The following is an 18149-nucleotide window of genomic DNA, read 5'->3' as shown; positions in this document are numbered from 1 at the left end:
TTCTATTCTATGGGTTGCCCAGCATATAGAGCTTGGAGAACATGGAGTGCCACTCATTAAAGAGCAGCGAGCATCCTGATAGAAGATTATTATTTGGTGTATTGCAAGAGGAAGAACAGCTAAAATCTATCTTGAGGAGTGGAGCCAGAGAAGATTGGTAGCTACTCCCCGTGGATTAACACTGACTGTAAAGCTGCGTTTGGAGCTGAGCATTGTCTCATCATGCATCCTTTTCTTTCCTGAGTAAAAGCAACAGCAGTCGAGGCATCTTCAGTCCCTTAATGACTGAGGTGGAGGCAGGGGGAAGTCTTAATTACAAAGGCTGATGGAGAGCAGGGTTCCATAAGGAAGAATGGCTGTGTATAATTGGGATATTCATGTTAACCTTATGATAAGAGCTCTCTCTATCAGTATGGTTTAACTGGTCCAGTGCTCATTACAGTTGCCATATAGAGAGCCAAGGGTGCAATGGAAGGGGCTGTGCAAACCCCATTGGGAAGCTGCTCCTCTTCCCTGGCAAACAGAGGGGTTTGCATGTAGGCAAAGAGCTGCCTCCCGCACACGAGCGTTATCAAAAGCCTTTTCTATCCAGATGGGAATTACGCAAGCCTCATCCTCAGAGCCTATTGTGGATCCAAGGAGTTTGGAGCTGTTTCATCTCTTTTTCTAGCCTGTGAGAAGCAATTCAGTGCAGCTGCAGCTCCAGTTCCCACTGGGGGACCTCAGGTCGGTGTGTGGGAATGCTGTGGGCGCGCTGCTGGTGCTGGTTCTCTCTCCATGGAGCAGAAACCATCAGTTCCCTCTTTGTCACAGCCAGAACAGAATCCAAACCTCACTCATCCCAGCAGGAGCAGAGTGGTCCCTCTCCTAATGATGGGAACATGGCAGGAGGCAGCAAAACCAGGCTCTGTATTGTGCTCTCAAAGTCAGAATAGGCTTGGGGCATCTCTGCTATCAGGGCGAGTCACAAGAGGCCTGATGTCCAGAGAGGGACCAGCCCAAAATGCTGAGCACTTTGGGAACTGCTTGTTTCATTCATAGAGGCTCTTTTCAGGCTTGGATTACCATGTCCTGAGGTTGAGCTGGAGAAGGGAAACGTGCTTTGGAAGAGAGTTTAAGTGATCTTTAGGGCTTTTTTGTTGGGTCAGGTGTGAGTTAACCTGAGTTCTAAAGCACAAACTGGAAAGATGCAGCCAGCAGAATGCATCCAGGGCTCTTTCTGCCACAAAAAGCAACTTTACAAGCTTCCACTTCAAGCTTTTGGGTAAACTGAATAGAGCCATTATCGTAGCATCTATCCTCCATTAACTGCTTCTAAATGTTGTAAAGCACATAATGCAGTGAAGTCATTTTTCCTTATTTCAGTACAATTATTACCTCTTTACTAGTGAATGACATGAAGAAAAGGACTTTCTGTAGGGGATGTGTGGACACCCTTCTGCAAGGCTGCCTCTCCAAAGGACAAACCACTTAAACTTGCTCAAGTCCATTAAACTGGGATGGAATCAAACCAACTGCTGCAGGAAATGACATAAATATTCCATTTAAAAAAACCCAAATCAACCAAATAACTTTGATTGTAACACCTGGTTTTGATATCCAAGCATAGAGTGTCTCTGGGGAGATGTAGGGTGGATGATACATGGGATAGAGCACTAGGGAATGTGCCTATGCATCCATCCCTGCTGCTGCGCTCTGCATCACCTGGTGTGGTACCCAAAGTGGATCGTGCTTCTGGCTGCATCTCCAGAAGTGCAGAGCAGGTTTGCTTCATGTCTTGCAACTTGGAAGCTGTTTCCATGTATATACAGGTCCTGTGGTGTCATGACACCGTGCTGGAGTTTAGTTGGCAATGCAATATAACCCCTAAATGCTTTAGAAAAAGGAAACCAAACCCCAAAGCCATCGTGTCCAGGACAACTTCTGTCTTCACATTGTGCAGTTGGTTTGTCCTGTCTGAAGAATCACAGAATGGATCGGGTTGGATTGGGAGGCCTTATTTGGCTTGCTTGCAGTGCATAGGTTTAAATCATTAATGACATTGTCCTGCCTACAAATAAGAGAACTGAGATCCTGGTGCTCAAAATATTGGGGTAGAATGTTTGTGAAATGGGATTTATGTTTCAGACAGGGATAGGCATTAAGAAAAGTCTCAAAAATGAGGAATTTGGCAGTGCAGTAGAATTTTCATGTCTGGTATTTCCTGCTGTCTTTAAGAATGGCCTCTGTTGTTTGCTCCAACTGGCAAAGCTATTTAAACTTAGCCCTGGCCTTCCCGACTAGAGCTGCAGAGCAGAGAGGAGGATGCTTTTCCGAAGCCAGGCCCCTGCTTTTGATGTCTGATCCCACATTGTGGCTCTTATCTCCCTGAACAAGCAGTCTGAAGATGTTGCAATTGCTTCCTACAAAGAAAAGCTGGTTTGCCTGATTCAATTAGGTTTGTTTGCTGGGATTTCAGAGCTACAAACCCTGCTTGACCCTGTGTTGGGTACACAAGGCTGCAGTGATTGTAGGTGCACATCTTGGTTTTGTTGGAAGAACCAAAGAACCTTGGAAATCAGCAGAATGAGGAGCCAGGGACAACAATATTCCATGTCTCCCTATGCAGCAGCTCTTCCCTGTGCTGGGTGCAGCAGCAGCAGTCACTTTTCTCTTTCTTAGTAGCTGGTGCAGTGCTGTTGTTTTGGCTTTCGGCCTGTGAACAGCGCTGATAACACCGATGTTTTTAGTTGCTGCTCAGTCATGTTTAGTCTGACCAAGGACTTTGTGAGTCTCATGCTCTGCCAGGGAGGAAGGGGAAGCTGGGAGGAAGCAGAGACAGGATGCCTGACCCAAACTAACCAAATGGAGTATTCCATACCACAGCACATCATGCCCAGGATGTAAACTGAGGTACCTGGAAGGGCTACATCACTGCTCGGTCAGGCTGGGTTTCCATGGGTGGTGTTGTATTCTCTTCCCTTGTTATTCCCCCTTATCATTATTATTATTGGTGGTAGCAGTAGTGAGGGGGGGAATAGACTGCATGGTACTGATTTACAGCCTGGGCTTAAACCTTGCTGAGCCACGTCTTTTCCTGAAGAGAGGAATCTTCCCTGGAAACCTCATGGCAGCAGTTCTGACCTTTCACTGGTAATTTTATTTATCTGGTGGGTGTTTCATGGTAATCCCCTCGTGGGCTTGGAAGTAAATAGTTCACTGTCAGAGCTGTACAGAGTAATTCACAGCCAAAGCACTTTGCTAGCAAGGAGCTTTCAGCCTCTTCTCAGATCACTCCTAATTCTGTTCCGCCCTCCTTTCTCATCAGCTCTTGCAAGGAGCTGAAAGGCAGGGTTGCAAAAGGTGGGAGAAAAGGGTATCTCTGTCTCATACCTTCTTCCATGCACTGAGGGCTGCCTTATGAAAGCCAGGATTGAAGTTCCTCTTGGAAAAGGCAGCCCAGCCTTTGTGGGGAAGTTCAATAAACCAGGATCTGTGTTATCAAGGGCTCCCCAGCACTGATGCTGCTGCTGCCTTGGAGTCATCTCTGTTGTGCTGAATATGGAGAAGTCTAGAAGCAGAAGGTTCCAACACACTTGCCAGGGTTAATGCCAGAGTCTAAACATAAACTCTGCCAGGACAGGCTCTTATTTGGAGGCTGAAGTCCAGACAGAGCTTGATGTGAAGGACCAAGGGAAGCAAACAGCAGCTGTCCTCAGGAACAGCCATCTTATGGATTGAAGACCCTGCTCCTGGCTGCCTTGACCCTGTTCCCTGTTGCCTACAGCTTGGACACCCTGACCTGGTGCGTATGGTTTTGGTTGCTGATGCTTAGACAGCTCAGAAGTGGGGCTGGAGATGGATGCTGCTTCATTTCAGCATCATCCGGATGCTTCTGGTGCCCATCCCATTGGCTTATGTGGCCGTTGTCCATCTAAGCCAGGCTCTGAAACCCAGAGGTGGCCATCACAGGGAATCTCTCTCCTCTCTCTCTTTTCTTCAGACCAGTATGCATGGAAAACATTATGCTTTATGTTGCTGCTTAGCTTGTGTTTGCCACTATTGATGTTCAGCCAGTACTAATATATGACACCACACACTTTCCTCATAGTATTTCCAGTGAGCTTTTTAAGTGGGCTGTAGGAGAAAGTACCCATGCAAAGTTATACTCAAAGCTTCAGACTTTCCTGGCAAACTCCCTTTAAAGCAGCATCACTTCTTGTCATCCCGCTTGTTCTCTTGGAGTTGGTGAAGCAGCAGAATCTTCCTGGAACCTTTAATTCTGCGACTGAGTAACTACCATCAGTAACTCCTTCCTGGAGCACCATCTGGACGGAGTGCCAGGGTTTGCTAAGCAAGAAGGATGAGGTGTTTTTAGCCATTTCTCTGAATTTCAAGCAGATTTTATTTATCTCTCTGCTATGAGCAGTGTTACTTCCTTAACCTCCACTTTCTGCACAGGGAAAGAGAAAAGCCAATGCAACCCATACCTCCGGAGCGTGGCTGTAAGTGGTTTGTGCCAAAAATAAGCTGTAAACATCAGTGAACCAAAGCTGTGGGGTTTGGGGCTTCGCAGAGAGTGGAGCTTTCAGGGGAGCACTTAGAAGCAGCGTGGGGGGAAGTGCTAATGCATTTGCTGCTGTGACCCTGCCTCTTGCAGCACTGCTGGATGCAGGCTCTGTGCAGCCATCACTTAGTGCAAGGGGAGTTGTCATTAACTGCAGAACTTAAGGAAGCAATTGCCAAACAAAGCCACGCTCTCGGGATGATGTTGGAGCACATCTTCAAAGCTCATCTGCCCAATGGGAGCTGTGTCGTTTATGGGGTGAGGTGTGTGCCTCTCCATGCACTCCTGCCCATTCTCTTTGAATGGAGGCAGCCTTCAGAAGGGCTCTTCTGGTTTTGTTTGAGGGCTGCATGCCCAGTGCTTGCCAGCTGTCGGAGGGGGAATTTGGAGCCCACTTTGGATTGAATTCCTGTAGGCGTTGTAATGAGTTGGCAGCACAAGTGGCTCCATCTCTGCCCGTGTGGTTACTGCCTGTGATATCCCATTGGGAAAGAAAACGCTGTTCTCTCTTCCCACTGAATGTGTGGAGCGTGTCGGGCTGCTTAATGGCAGGGAGGAAATGCTGCTGTTAATGGGGATTTTTAACTGGGAATTCCTGAAGGGAACCTGGGAGGGAATGAAAAGCACAAAGTGAACTTGGGGCTTTCTGGGTAGCAAGAAATCATGGGTCTAACACGGTTGGGGTCACTGAGCTGCCTCCATTGGCACCAGGGTAAAAGGTTTCCCTTTTCTGTTCCTGTGAAAGGTCTCTCGGAGCATCCACTGGGAGCAAAATAAACAGGTTTGTTGTGCAGTGAAGGAAGCTCGTGCTGCTTTGGCTGCTTCATATTGCAGGTGTTATTGTGTGGGACATCAGGAAAGCAAAGGAGACAGAGCTGCCTCTGTGTGACCTCAAAGCTCCTCCAGCTCCAACCCCATCCACTGGAGCAGCTGCTCCAAGCCCCTGTGTCCAACCTGGCCTTGAGCACTGCAGGGATGGGGCAGCCACAGCTTCTCTGGGCACCCTGTGCCAGCACCTCAGCACCCTCATAGGGAAGAACTCAGCCCTTGGAGCATCTTCATGGCCTCCTCTGGCCTCACTCCAATGCTCCATGTCCTCATGTGAAGACATCAATGCGCTCTCTCAAGGTTGTGCATCTCACTGTGGCTGCATAGAAAAGCTGATGCTGCAGGGGACGTTTGGAGATCATCTAGCCCCACCTCCTGTTGAAAGCAGGGCTTAGGCTGGCCCTGTTGAGTCTTGAAGCAGCTTGTCCCCTGCTCTACAATGAAGTGTGCAAGAGTTTTGCTGTTTTTCAGTGTATTTTTCCCAATTTCTGTTATAAAACCTTTCTGATTGCATGGCCATCAGAGGCCCACGAGTCACTGAAATCCTGCTTTTTGTCAGGGGAAATGCTTTGCTCTAACTTGTGTTAAGGACATTTAGATAGAGGGAGAGATTGAGATGAGATGCTTGGAAGCTCTTCCCTGTCCTGCCTCAGTGTCTTTCCTTGCCCTGTTTGAGTGTCCCTGCCCCATGGCAGGGGTTGGAACTGAATGAGCCTTAAGATCCCTTCCAACCCAAACCATTCTAGGCTATGATACAGCCACCGGCATTGATGCTTAATGATATGTTGATATAAATAAAACTGTATTAGGCTCTAATTGGACTGATGAAAACCTGTAGGATAAGCTTTGGAAGTGGCTTTTCACTTCATATTTAGATCCTCTCTGTGTCATCATCCCCAGATGGAGGCCTGGAAGTGGTGAGGATTAGACAGTAAATCTGTGCTAAAGAACCGGTGGTGAGGCTGGTAATCGAGACTCAGTTACAGTGGATGGATTCACTCCTGGTCTTGTGGTTTGCTAGTGCTTAAGGGGGAAAAACAAGCAATCTAGACAATGTGCTGGGTGTTAAATACTGGCTAAATACAGGCGCTGAGCAAAGCAGATAGAGATAAAACAGTAACAGCGAGGCTGGATGGATGGAGCCAGGTTAGTGTTCTGCTCATTCATAAATACCCCATTTTAAGACATAATTACTCCTTGGCATAGGATCTGAAGGGCTGATGTCACTCCAGTTATCAGAAAGCATTTTCTACAGTTATTTGAAACCAATTCCTGAGTTCTCTGTGTTTTTATTGTTCTATCCCATCGCACTGATGGGCTGTTGTGGTTCCACCCCGCTGACAACCAACGTCAGCCTGAAGGGTGTTTTGCTGTGTGTAATAAGCAGGAAACGGGCTAAAAATGCCTGAGATTTGGGTGTAGCCGAGTATAACATTCAGGGCTGGGTGTATATTGAAGCTTCAGTCTTGTGGCTGTATTTTGTTAGGTGGTGCAGTGTCTGTTCTTTAAACACCCAGTTTAACGTATCTCACATTGGCAGCCACTGTTCAGGGTGGGTTTTTTCTCTCTGTGTTAAATGGCTTAGTCTGGCATAGAGGCTTCAAAGTAAATAGGTGGCTTATCTCTATTCAGCAGGAATCCCTGGTCTGAAGTGAAAATGCTGCTGTCTTCCTGCTGAGCAAACAGGGAGCTGGTGGGTTTGGATGGTGTGGAGACCTCCAGGGCTCCACGGGCAACTTACTGCTGGTTATTGTTTAAACACAGAGAGTTTAAATGTGAAGGTTTTAACTCGCTGCCAACCACCAAGCTCCTGTGGAATGCACTGGGGGATGTGGCTCTTGAGTCCTGCCTCATTCCTTAAGGAATATGTCTGGGATCTTTAACCAGCTTCAAAGGGAGCTGCTGTGAGGGCTGGAGCATCCCTGCTCTGGAGCCAGGCTGGGGGAGCTGGGCTGGGGCAGCCTGGACAAGAGAAGGCTCCTGAAGGGGAGAGCTGAGAGCAGCTCCAGTGCCTAAAGGGGCTGCAGGAAAGCTGGAGAGGGGCTTGGGACAAGGGATGTAGGGACAGGCCAAGGGGAATGGCTTGAACCTGCCCAAGGGGAGACTGAGCTGAGCTCTGAGGCAGAAGCTGTTCCCTGTGAGGGTGCTGAGGCGCTGGCACAGGGTGCCCAGAGAAGCTGTGGCTGCCCCATCCCTGGCAGTGATCAAGGCCAGGTTGGACACAGGGGCTTGGAGCAGCTGCTGCAGTGGAAGGGGTTGGAGCTGGAGGAGCTTTAAGGTCCCTTCCAACCCAAACCATCCCATGCAAACACTGCTCTTTGCTGGTGCTAGGAGGGTGGCTGCAGAGCTGCAGACATGGGGCTCTTGCTGCACGTGCTGCATCCTCTGGGGCTTTAACTGAAGTTAACCTGAGTCATCTCTGTCAGCTGGAGAATCATTGATCTGCTTTATTAAAGGCTGATCCATGTCATGTGAGCTATAAACCCAGGCAGGGCAGCACTGATGCAGCCGCTGCTTCTCTGAACGCGCAGTTTGTGTTGGGGCCACCCCTCTGAATGGGAATAAGGGTTAAAATGGAGAGATATACATGGCCAGCTGTCTGCTTTCATCCCACTGTCACCAGTAACCTGCATAGATGGCACCCTGGGGAGCTGGGTGACAGCTCTAAGTGATTCTTGCCTCTTGCCTGGGTAGAATGCACCAGCTTGTGTGCAAACTGCTGTGGCCAGTGTTGGAATGTGCCACATGTTAATGGCCTGCAGAGACTTGGTCTCGCTCTCTGGAACTGGATGGGGTTGGGAAGTCTGAGTTCTGCTGCAGGTTACCTGCTTCCACACTGCTGGGTTTGAAATGGATTCACCGCATCCCATTGATGGAGACTGGGAAAGTAGAAGCGCTTTTGGGGTACATCCTCCCTTCCCTCCTGCAAAGCCCCTGTGTCCAGCCTGGCCTTGAGCACTGCCGGGATGGAGCAGCTACAGTTCCCCTGGGTACCCTGTTCCAATGGGACAAAGCCAATTAAAAATCATAGAATTGTATGATTTTTGGTCATGGAATGGTTTGGGTTGGAAGGGACCTTAAAGCTCCTCCAGTTCCAACCGCCTGCCATGGGCAAGGACATCCTCCACTAGAGCAGCTTGCTCTAAGCCCCATCCAAAGGCCTAAATGCCCTAAGGAGATGCTTATATACAGGAGAGGAGCCTGTGTGTTGGTCCTGGGCTGCGAAATGTGAAGCACTGGGATGGTTCCTGGGCTGGGTATACAGGAACCTGGCAGTGGCCTGGACTTGAGAGAAATTCTTCCTTTTAATACATTCAACACAGTTTTGCAGATCAAAAACTGTCTTGGAGGGACTTGGTGAGAGAGGTATTTTTAGGACACGAATAACGTGGTTTTATGTAAGACCTGAGCACCAGAGCTGGATCTGTCACTTGGGTACACAGCTGGGACTCTGGATTCCCAATTCACAGCATGGAGAGCCAAGATTCCTCCCTTTTCCAGGCATCATTAGCAAAGCAAGATTTAGTTTCCAGTTAACCCACTTGTTCTTTATACTAAAACCAGTGCTCAAACCTCAGCATCTCACTTGAATGGGCAAAGTAAGCTTCTCTGATTGCATCCTTGCTTTGGGGTGTGTTAAAACCCAGTTTGCTCTGTAGGAAATGCTGTTTCATTGCATTTTATCATTTCTATGGTGTGTTGTACAGCAGTTCTGTAAGCACAACCAGTGTATAACTACACAAGTATTAATGTATAGGTTATTTACATTGCTGTCGTGCATCCATTCCTGCAGCCCAGGGGTTCAGCACAGGAATAAGGGAATTCTAGGCAGGCTTCTGATAAGTATTTTCCCTTTTAAACCTATGGCTCTAGTGTTACCTGAAGGATAAGGATTGGCTTTTATGATGATCAGGCTATGTCTTGAAACAGAGGCAGGAGGTGTTTTGGTGCTGAGCTTTAGAGATGCTCAGTGCATCCTGCAGCCAAATGAGGGTCTCGTGCATGTGTCACTTCATAACTTAAAGCTACTTTCCTGTGTTGAACCCCTTAAATCTTTTAAGTAGGGTATGATGAAATCCTTTTCATAAGAGCAGCAGGGGAATAAACCAATTTACCACCGGCCCTTTGTGGGTTTAAATTACCTCTTTTTACTGCTGAAATCCCCAGTTCTTTTTATCCTGCGGTTGAATAAAACTCCATCTCTCCATTTAACATGATAAGCCTCTCTGCTGCACTCATACTTCTGGCTATTCCCTCTCATTGACTGGTGATGTTTAAGGCAATGGTTCCCTGAAAATCCTCCACTTCCCTGTGTCCTCTTCATTTATACTTGATAAGAACTAAATATTTCAGCAGCGTTGCCAGGATGCAGCTGGACCAGAGCTGCAGCATCTCCTGCTCATCCCTGCAGCTGCCAGGCCAGCATAGGAGACACTGCATCCTCCCAGTTCTCTGCTTATCCAAAGCAGCAGAACCAAAATGGAATCAAATCACAGCCAGGACCTTTTTGCACCTCTGGAGTCTTTCAAGCCATGGAATGATGGGAATAGGGATGCGAAAAGCTGTGGTGATGGTGTTCCCCTTCCCTCCATCCCCATCCCCTGCTAATCCAGATGGCTTAACTCATTCTGAGTTTTATAGGCAGGGGTGTGAAGTGTGTCAGCAATGCTGTTCCCTGCTTAAAAGTGAATTACCCCTTTGTGTAAAGGGAGCCAGGGTGTCATTGTTGAGGTCATCCTGAAAGCATCATCACTAAAAATGATCTGCTGAGGCAGAAAATTGGCTCTCTTCTGATGTGAGCATTTCCATAACAATACAATTAGGCAGAAATTTATGTTCTCTATAAGCCTGTAGTAAACTGGGCTCTGGGAAAATAAGACACTTCTCTTTGGAAGTCCGGTTTTAAATGACCAGATGGTGCTTACAGTGTGGCTGCAGCATGAAAATGGGGAGAGGTCATTGATTATTTCCATGCAAAAGAGGGGGGTGGGACTGGAGAGGAAACTCCTTTTCATTGCTGTGTGCTTAACTCCTGCTGAGCACCAGGCTACCTGTGAGAGCAAGAGGTCCTGAGCACTGCTGTACCCTCCTGGGCTGCTGGTTCCATCCCCTGCTCTTTGGCATCAAGCTTTCTATACAGAAGTGTTTGCCCTGTGATTGCCACCTTTTCTTTGCATCCCTTGCATTCGGTGGCATTGTCACAGCCAGGAGCTGAATCAGGACTTGGTACATTTTGATCTCGTTGCTTATGGAGAACTGGGAAAACCCCCATTCTCTTTTAGGTGCTCCTGCCTGTCCCTTTCCTCCCGACCACCACCACAGTGCACACATGGGGCCCTGAGTGATGCACCAACAGCTCCGACTGTGAGCACCATCCCTTACACACCTCTCCTCTCTGTTCTGCAGGTATGGTGTGAATATGCGTTGCTTGGCAGCTCGGGTCAACTACAAGACTCTGATCATCATCTGCGCCCTCTTCACGCTGGTGATGGTGCTGCTGTGGAACCGATGCTCCTCCGACAGAGCCGGCCCATTCCCCCGCAGCCTGTCCGGCCCCGAGCGCCGAGCTGCAGCCCCTGAGAGCGAGGAGGCATCCCCCCAAGAGCAGCAGAAGGCTCCCCCCATTGCAGGGGGCTTCAACAGAGCCCCGGGGCTGAAGTACGAGGAGATAGACTGTCTGATCAATGACGAGCACACCGTGAAAGGGAGGAGGGAAGGCAACGAGGTCTTCCTGCCGTTCAGCTGGGTAGAGAAATACTTTGAGGTTTATGGGAAAATTGCTCAGTACGATGGTTATGACAGGTTTGAATTCTCTCATAGCTACTCCAAAGTATACACACAGCGAGCACCTTACCACCCCGATGGGGTCTTCATGTCCTTCGAGGGCTACAACGTGGAGGTTCGGGACAGAGTGAAGTGCATAAGTGGTGTTGAAGGTTTGTGTCTGGTATTTAAGTTCTTTTCAATGGTGGAAATGGTTCTTAATATCTGCTGCTACCATCTGAGATGTGAAGTGGTGAATGCTCCATCCCTGGCAGTGTTTGAGGGATGGGGCTTGGAGCAAGCTGCTCTAATGGAAGGTGTCCGTGCCCATGGCAGGGATTGGAGCTGGAGGAGCTTTAAGGTCCCTTCCAACACAAACCAGTTTGGGATTCTCAGGGGTCGTGCAGATTCTTACATCTAAATCACCCTCACTGCTACAGGGCACCAACAACAGCGAGCTGTGTGAGGAGGGTTAATCCCAAGGACAGCTGGGCTGGAGCTGTACCTCTGAACACAAGGAACAGCTTTGGGGGGAAGAACTGGGGCATTTTGTGCTGGTATTGGCTGGAGAGAGCCTGTCTGGTTTCTGCAGGCATCACTGCACACTGTGCTTGTAGTGCTCTTGGGGGAGCCAAGGTAATTGGAGCAGATTGGTGGATGCAGGCTGAATTGATCCTTTAGCATCAAATAACTTCCTCAAATCCAGTAGTAACACACGCGCTTGACTTGCAAAGATTTATGTGGCGTTAAAGGGATTGTGTTGGATGTGACATCGTTTGGAGATTTAGTGGTCCCTGGGGCATGGGGGAAAACATCTGTTAGGGCTTTTTAAATGTGTTTTAAACCAAGTGTGATGCTCCAGTAAATGAGAATGTGTGGGAGACCACGATAAGGACTTCCTCTGCCACTCAAATCTGCTTCACTTTGACTAGGGAGCAGTTGAACACAGCTTTCCTTGAGCCCAGCTAATGGTGAAGGCTGGGAATGCCACTTGCTAGGAGTAAAGGAGCGATGGGCTGTGGAGGAGGAGCATGCAGAGCTGCAAGTGCTGTCCTTTGAAAGCCTCCTGATAACGTCCTGCTCTTCCTCCTCTTGCAGGTGTGCCATTATCCACACAGTGGGGCCCTCAAGGCTATTTCTACCCCATCCAGATTGCACAGTACGGGTTGAGTCACTACAGTAAGAACCTGACTGAGAAACCCCCTCACGTGGAGGTGTATGAAACAGCTGAAGAGAAGGACAGGGCCAGCAGGGCTGCGGAGTGGACGGTGCCCAAAGGCTGCTCCCTGTCCACAGTGGCTGACAGAGCCAAGTTCACCAGTGTCAAGCAGTTCATCGCTCCAGGTGGGTTATCCCCAACAGGGCAGCAAAGTTGCACAGATGGAGCTTTAGGTACATGGGATTAATGTGTGTTCATTTACCCTCTGTGACTCCTCATCCTTAAGAGCTTGCCTGAGAACATCACCTCATTTCTGTGCCTCTGGAGTTTGTCTTCTCTTTCCTCCCCATTATTGCTTTTCCCAACACTACTGTGATGAACCACTGGGTGGATGCACACAGGCAGGGCAGTGAGAAGCTGCAGTCACGTTCCTGAGCCTTTCAGCTCCTGCCTCAAAATAGAAGCAACAAAACAAGGAGAAAAAGAGGAACCAGTTGTGCAGCCTAGGAAATAGCACTGACGTGTGATAAGCAGATGTTGACAGAGGAGAGATAAGGTCTATTTTCAGCCTGGAGCCAGCTCAGCAGGTGCAGCTCTCCAGTTGGACCTGGCGTCACTCTCTTCACTGGGATGCAACTAATATTGCAGAATGTAAGGTCTTGGTTCTGCTTAACCCAAGTTGCCTTAACTGAGGCAACAAGGGGTTGTAGCTGTCCTCATGGTGTGTAGGTATTTGCAGAGGGGTGGCAATGGGGACAATGTGGGGCTGAACACAGGCACTCCCCATCCCCTGCAGCCGTGCGAGATGCGTTGTGTTACCATCTCTTCCATTGACCATGTTCTGCTTCATACTTAGCAGGGAAATTCACTATTTCATGTGAGTTTCCTTTGTGCTAGGAGAGGCTCATTAATAAGCACAGATTGTATTTTTCCTCAATCAATAGCCATTAGAATTAATGAGTCCATTACTTAAAAAGACAATGAAGTAATTTTCAGTTGGCACCTTAGGCCTGGGTCTCCAGGGAAAGAGCTGTCGAACACTCCCCTGTCTTTGTAGTAGATAAATACAGCGAGAGGGAAGGCTAAAAGATCTCTTCTGTATTCTCTCTTCATCCTTTATTGATGGCAGAGTAATCTGCAGGGCTCGAAGGCCATGCTCTGCATCCACTCGTCTTAGATGGCCTTAAGTAAGGGATTTGCAGGCGCTCAAGGCAGTGCAAACAACAGGCAGCCTTTCATTCCCCTTCGCTTCTCTAAACTCTGTTTTATTCCCTCCTCTCTATTATAACTCCCTTCGTTATCAAGCATGTATTTACAGGGAACCATGAAACTTACTTGACAGGAATTGTGGGGGGGGGGGTTGTTTTAATTAGGTTCTTTATAGGAGCACAATGTTGCGGAGCAAAGCGCTTGGTTTCTCCTCCCAAAGCAGATGCTGATCTCCAGAGCTGAAAGGAATGAAGCTTTTGCTTTAAAAGACTGGAAGATATGACTCTGGGTCCAAATGATGGGTGCTGTACAGAAGGGAAACAATTGCTTTGCGTGGGAGAGTTTTACCCTATGGAAAGCTGTTAAATGAAGATGCCCGTCTTAAAGTGTTCATCATCCCTCTGTGCCTTCAAAGCTACAGGATTTGCACACAGTCTTACAAACTAATTAGCCCTTTGATCTGCAAGTATAGAGGCTTTTGGGGGGAGAAGTTGATTTTCCATTCTATAATCTAGCCTGCGAGAGAACACTGGGTTTTATTCTGTGGCATTGCCTGGGAGCTTTATCTAGATTTATATGGTTTTTAATTAAACTGAGTTTTGCCAATGCAGAGGTTAATAAATACGTTAACATTGGTCTTTCCATATTATTGTCTTCCTTTCCCACATTAAACTAATCAGGTTTTGGAACTGTCAGGTTGGGAAAGAAGAAAGTCATTCTGATGTGCCCCATAAGTCTGGCTCTGCCTGTCCTGTGTCCTGCCAGCTGCAGGCACCAATAAGAACCCCCCATTTCCCTTCCCCTGTATCTTCTGGTGTCCTTTACGCTCCTCCATCAGTCAGGTACCAGAAGCATCAGCTAAAGCCACTGATGGAGCCCCTGGCACTTCTGCTCCGCAGCCAAGTGCTGCAGTGTGTTAATGTAAGATGCAAACGAGTCAGCCTTTGCTCATGGATTCACTTGATGCTTAATTAAATAATACATGAATGTGCACAGAAAGAGTGATTGAATTATTGATGGGCTGCCCTAAAAGCTCTTGGATCCTGCCTGGTAAGAGGGGTTGCCTCTGGAAGCTGCACTCCAGAGCTTAAATGCTTAAGAGAAATGAGTGCTGTGCCACTGAACAAGGCTCTCCTGGTTTGCTTTGCAGACAGCACCGAGGGGATATCTCTGCAGCTGGGGAACACCCGGGATTTTATCATTTCCTTGGATCTCAAATTCATCACGAACGGGAGCATTTCCGTGGTCCTTGAGACAACAGAGAAGAACCAGCTCTTCACCGTGCACTACGTCTCCAACAACCAGCTCATCGCCTTTAAGGACCGGGACATCTACTATGGCATCGGCCCCAGGACTGCCTGGAGCACCCTCACCAGGGACCTGGTGACCGACCTGCGCAAAGGGGTCGGGCTCTCCAACACGAAAGCTGTGAAGCAGACCAAAATCATGCCCAAGAGGGTGGTGAGGCTGGTGGCAAAGGGCAGAGGCTTCCTCGACAACGTCACTATCTCGGCCACTGCTCACATGGCAGCTTTCTTTGCTGCCAGCAACTGGCTGGTGAGGAACCAGGACGAGAGGGGTGGTTGGCCCATCATGGTGACGAGGAAGCTGGGGGAAGGCTTCAAGTCCTTGGAGCCGGGCTGGTACTCGGCCATGGCACAAGGACAGGCCATCTCAACACTGGTGCGGGCTTACCTGCTGACCAAAGAGCCCGCGTTCCTGAGCTCGGCTCTGCGTGCCACAGCACCCTACAAGCTGCCATCGGAGCAGCGCGGTGTCAAAGCGGTCTTCATGAACAGGCATGACTGGTATGAGGAGTACCCGACCTCCCCCAGCTCCTTTGTGCTCAATGGCTTCATGTACTCCTTGATCGGGCTCTATGACTTGAAGGAAACGGCCGGGGAGAAGCTGGGGAAGGAGGCGCGGGTGCTCTATGAGCGGGGCATGGAGTCCCTCAAGGCCATGCTTCCCCTCTACGACACCGGCTCAGGGACCATCTATGACCTCCGGCACTTCATGCTGGGCACTGCTCCCAACCTGGCCCGCTGGGACTATCACACCACCCACATCAACCAGCTCCAGCTCCTCAGCACCATCGACGAGTCGCCCATCTTCAAGGAGTTTGTCAAGCGATGGAAGAGCTACCTGCGAGGTGGGCGAGCAAAGCACAACTAGAGCTCCCAACCAAACCCATGGCTCCTGCTGCCTCCCGGAGCTGCAGCATCCAAGGTGGCATCCTGCTTTTTATTATGGACGTGTCAAAGAAGTGATCCTTAAAACTGATCTCGGGAAATCATTGCATTCCAGCCTGAAAACATTTGGGTCTGATGGAGTCGGAAGCTTCAGCCTGTTCTTGGTGCTCCACAGAGTGAAACCACCTGCACGAAGCAAAGTGCTTATGTGCACCTGAGGTTGGGGATGGGTTTTGGTCGGGGTTGTCTTTTCCTTTTGTTTGCAGAAGCCATACAGGTCTCTGAAGTCAGCACTTGCCTGAAGCATTAGTCTATGGCCTCTTAAAACAGTTATCAGTGTCTGTGTTGGAGCAGGGTGCGTGGTGTAACACCATCAGTGTGTATTAACTCATAGCCTGGGTGGTGGTCAGTGTATCTTTTTAAAGGTGTGTTTTTAACACAGGTCCTATTGGGATGAAAATACCCATTAGTATGATTTCCCCCCTATTCTCTGTGTGGAGGTCCTGTAGCTGGCTGGTTCCTACACAGACATGGGGACAGCAGCATGCCAGGCTTCGGAGTCCCGTCACGTAAGCACAACCCGGTGGGACTGCACAAAGCCTGCAACCCCCTTTTGTAAAGCCAAACTCACCATCACCCATCAGGTTTGCCTGGGTACCTGGGATCTCCCATCGTGGTGCCCTATGGCTTGTGCTGTGGGTTTTAATTGCATCTGAGAGGCTCTCATCTGAGCTTTGGCAACTTCATTCTTCGGGAGACTTGAATTGCTGGGTGTGATGTGGAGCTCACGGAGCAGGGTACAGGAAGCTTGGTTGGAATGGATGAAGGGTTTCCTATGGGGGGTTTCATTTTTAACCTGCTTGAGGTTAAAAATCAAGCATCTTAAGAAGGAAAACCACCCCAGAGGGCTTTCCAGCTCCACTTGTGCTTTAATACCAAGTTTCACCTCTGTGTACTGTCTTACTCAATGGTGTAAGGGGTCACTGCATCTCCAGCAGTGGCTTTGGGGTGTGCTTTGTCTTTGTGGCTCTGCCAGGCGAGCAAGGGGACCCGTGCAATAACCCAATACACGCATCCAAACCCAGATGCTTCCACCACCCTGTGGCAATGCAGAAGAAAGCAGGGGCTTGCTTCTTCCTGCTTCCCAGCCCTTGACACCCACCTCTTCTTCAGCTGGCAGTGTCCTGGTTGATCCTATTACATGTTGTACATGTAGGTGTGGGTTAAGCTGAAGCTGTGCACGCTGAGGATGAAGCTCGGTCGCATCGTGGTTCCTTTTCCCTTGTTTTTGATGCTTTCTCTGTTTCTCGCAGGCGTTTCGTTACTTGATCTTTGCAGATGCATGCTGTGATCGTGTCAGTTCATGGGAGGAGTGATCTCACAGGAGGAGTTTCAATACCAAAGGTAGCAGAGGTGAATTTGTCACGTCCATGTGAATACACACGCACACACACACACATATGAACCCCAGAATGTGCTTCCTTGGCAAACACATCTTTCTCCTGCACGTTTCCTCCTTCTTTTGCCCATTTTGGCTTTGGGGGATCTAGAGAGACTTGGGCACTGCTCAAGAGATGGTTTTGGTGCCTTATGGAGGCCATCACTTCCTTGTTCTGTTGTTCCAATGAATCCCAGTTGGCAGACTGCAGTGTTGCTCTCAGCCCGGTCCCTGTTGGATGGGTGAGCTCAGAAGCATGGGTTGGCCATGCCAGCACCATCGTGATGTCAAACCACCTTATCCTTAACACCTCCATTGCGTTCTTGTTGGCCTTAGCACTCGTGTAACTCAAAGCAACCACCACCAGAGGTTGCAGCACCCAACAGAGGTAGTGTGGGGGTTCTCCTGTTCCTGCTTTTAGTTCAGTTGTGCAGTGGGAGAGGATTCTTGGCCATTGGTGCCCATAATTTCATCAAATTCACTTAATTTTGGGGTTTTTTTGTATGTTTTCGGGCTTAAACTGACAAAGGCCTTGGGGATTAAGCCCTATTGAGTCTTTCCCTGGGGTTTACTGTACATAGACTTCATTGGAAGCGTGGGTATGTGCGACCCAGTGACACACAAGCACAAGTGTACAAGTGTGGCAGTGCTCTTTCCCTCATCGTGCAAGACATTCACTGAAAGCTGCTATTTCCATTCACCTTGTAGTTGTCCTTTAGGGTTTGTTTTCTACGTTTCCTTTCTTACATGTGGGGTATCCACCATGTGTTAAATATGCAATAAATTGTTTACAGGATGCTCTTGTGAAGGGTAGTCCTTTGTAAAGCTGTACAGACTTTGCAGTTTAAGCACAATGTGCACACGTTAGTTTTCTATACAGCCAGACATGACTTTTTGCAGCGAGAAAGGTTCTACTATGTTTCTATACAAAGTAAATGGCTCAACGTTTGTTTGTGCTTCATGTAAAGCTGCTTTATAAGACTGTAAAATAAACCTTTTTTATCTTAAGACAGA

The 18149-nt window shown here is 48.7% G+C and overlaps 1 protein-coding gene across 5 annotated transcripts in view; it reads left to right on the top strand.

Annotated features, from left to right (window-relative positions):
- GLCE (glucuronic acid epimerase) overlaps window positions 1-18149 on the top strand; it is a 40498-nt gene extending 22349 nt beyond the window's left edge. For 3 of the 5 annotated variants that reach the window (XM_034066350.1, XM_034066349.1, XM_034066351.1), the window contains exons 3-5: window positions 10781-11310; window positions 12236-12481; window positions 14656-18149. In XM_034066350.1, coding sequence (XP_033922241.1) covers window positions 10794-11310; window positions 12236-12481; window positions 14656-15680 — 1788 coding nt within the window. In that variant the 5' untranslated portion in view covers window positions 10781-10793 and the 3' untranslated portion in view covers window positions 15681-18149. Of the gene's footprint in view, window positions 1-7041; window positions 7068-10780; window positions 11311-12235; window positions 12482-14655 lie in introns of those variants that run through there. The other 2 variants (XM_034066352.1, XM_034066353.1) reach the window with 2 other exon arrangements.

This window comes from Melopsittacus undulatus, chromosome 9 (genome assembly GCF_012275295.1).
Source record: "Melopsittacus undulatus isolate bMelUnd1 chromosome 9, bMelUnd1.mat.Z, whole genome shotgun sequence".
In the NCBI taxonomy this organism is placed as follows: Eukaryota; Metazoa; Chordata; class Aves; order Psittaciformes; family Psittaculidae; genus Melopsittacus; species Melopsittacus undulatus.
Note: the sequence above shows the minus strand (reverse complement) of the source record. Positions and strands in the feature narration are given on the sequence as shown.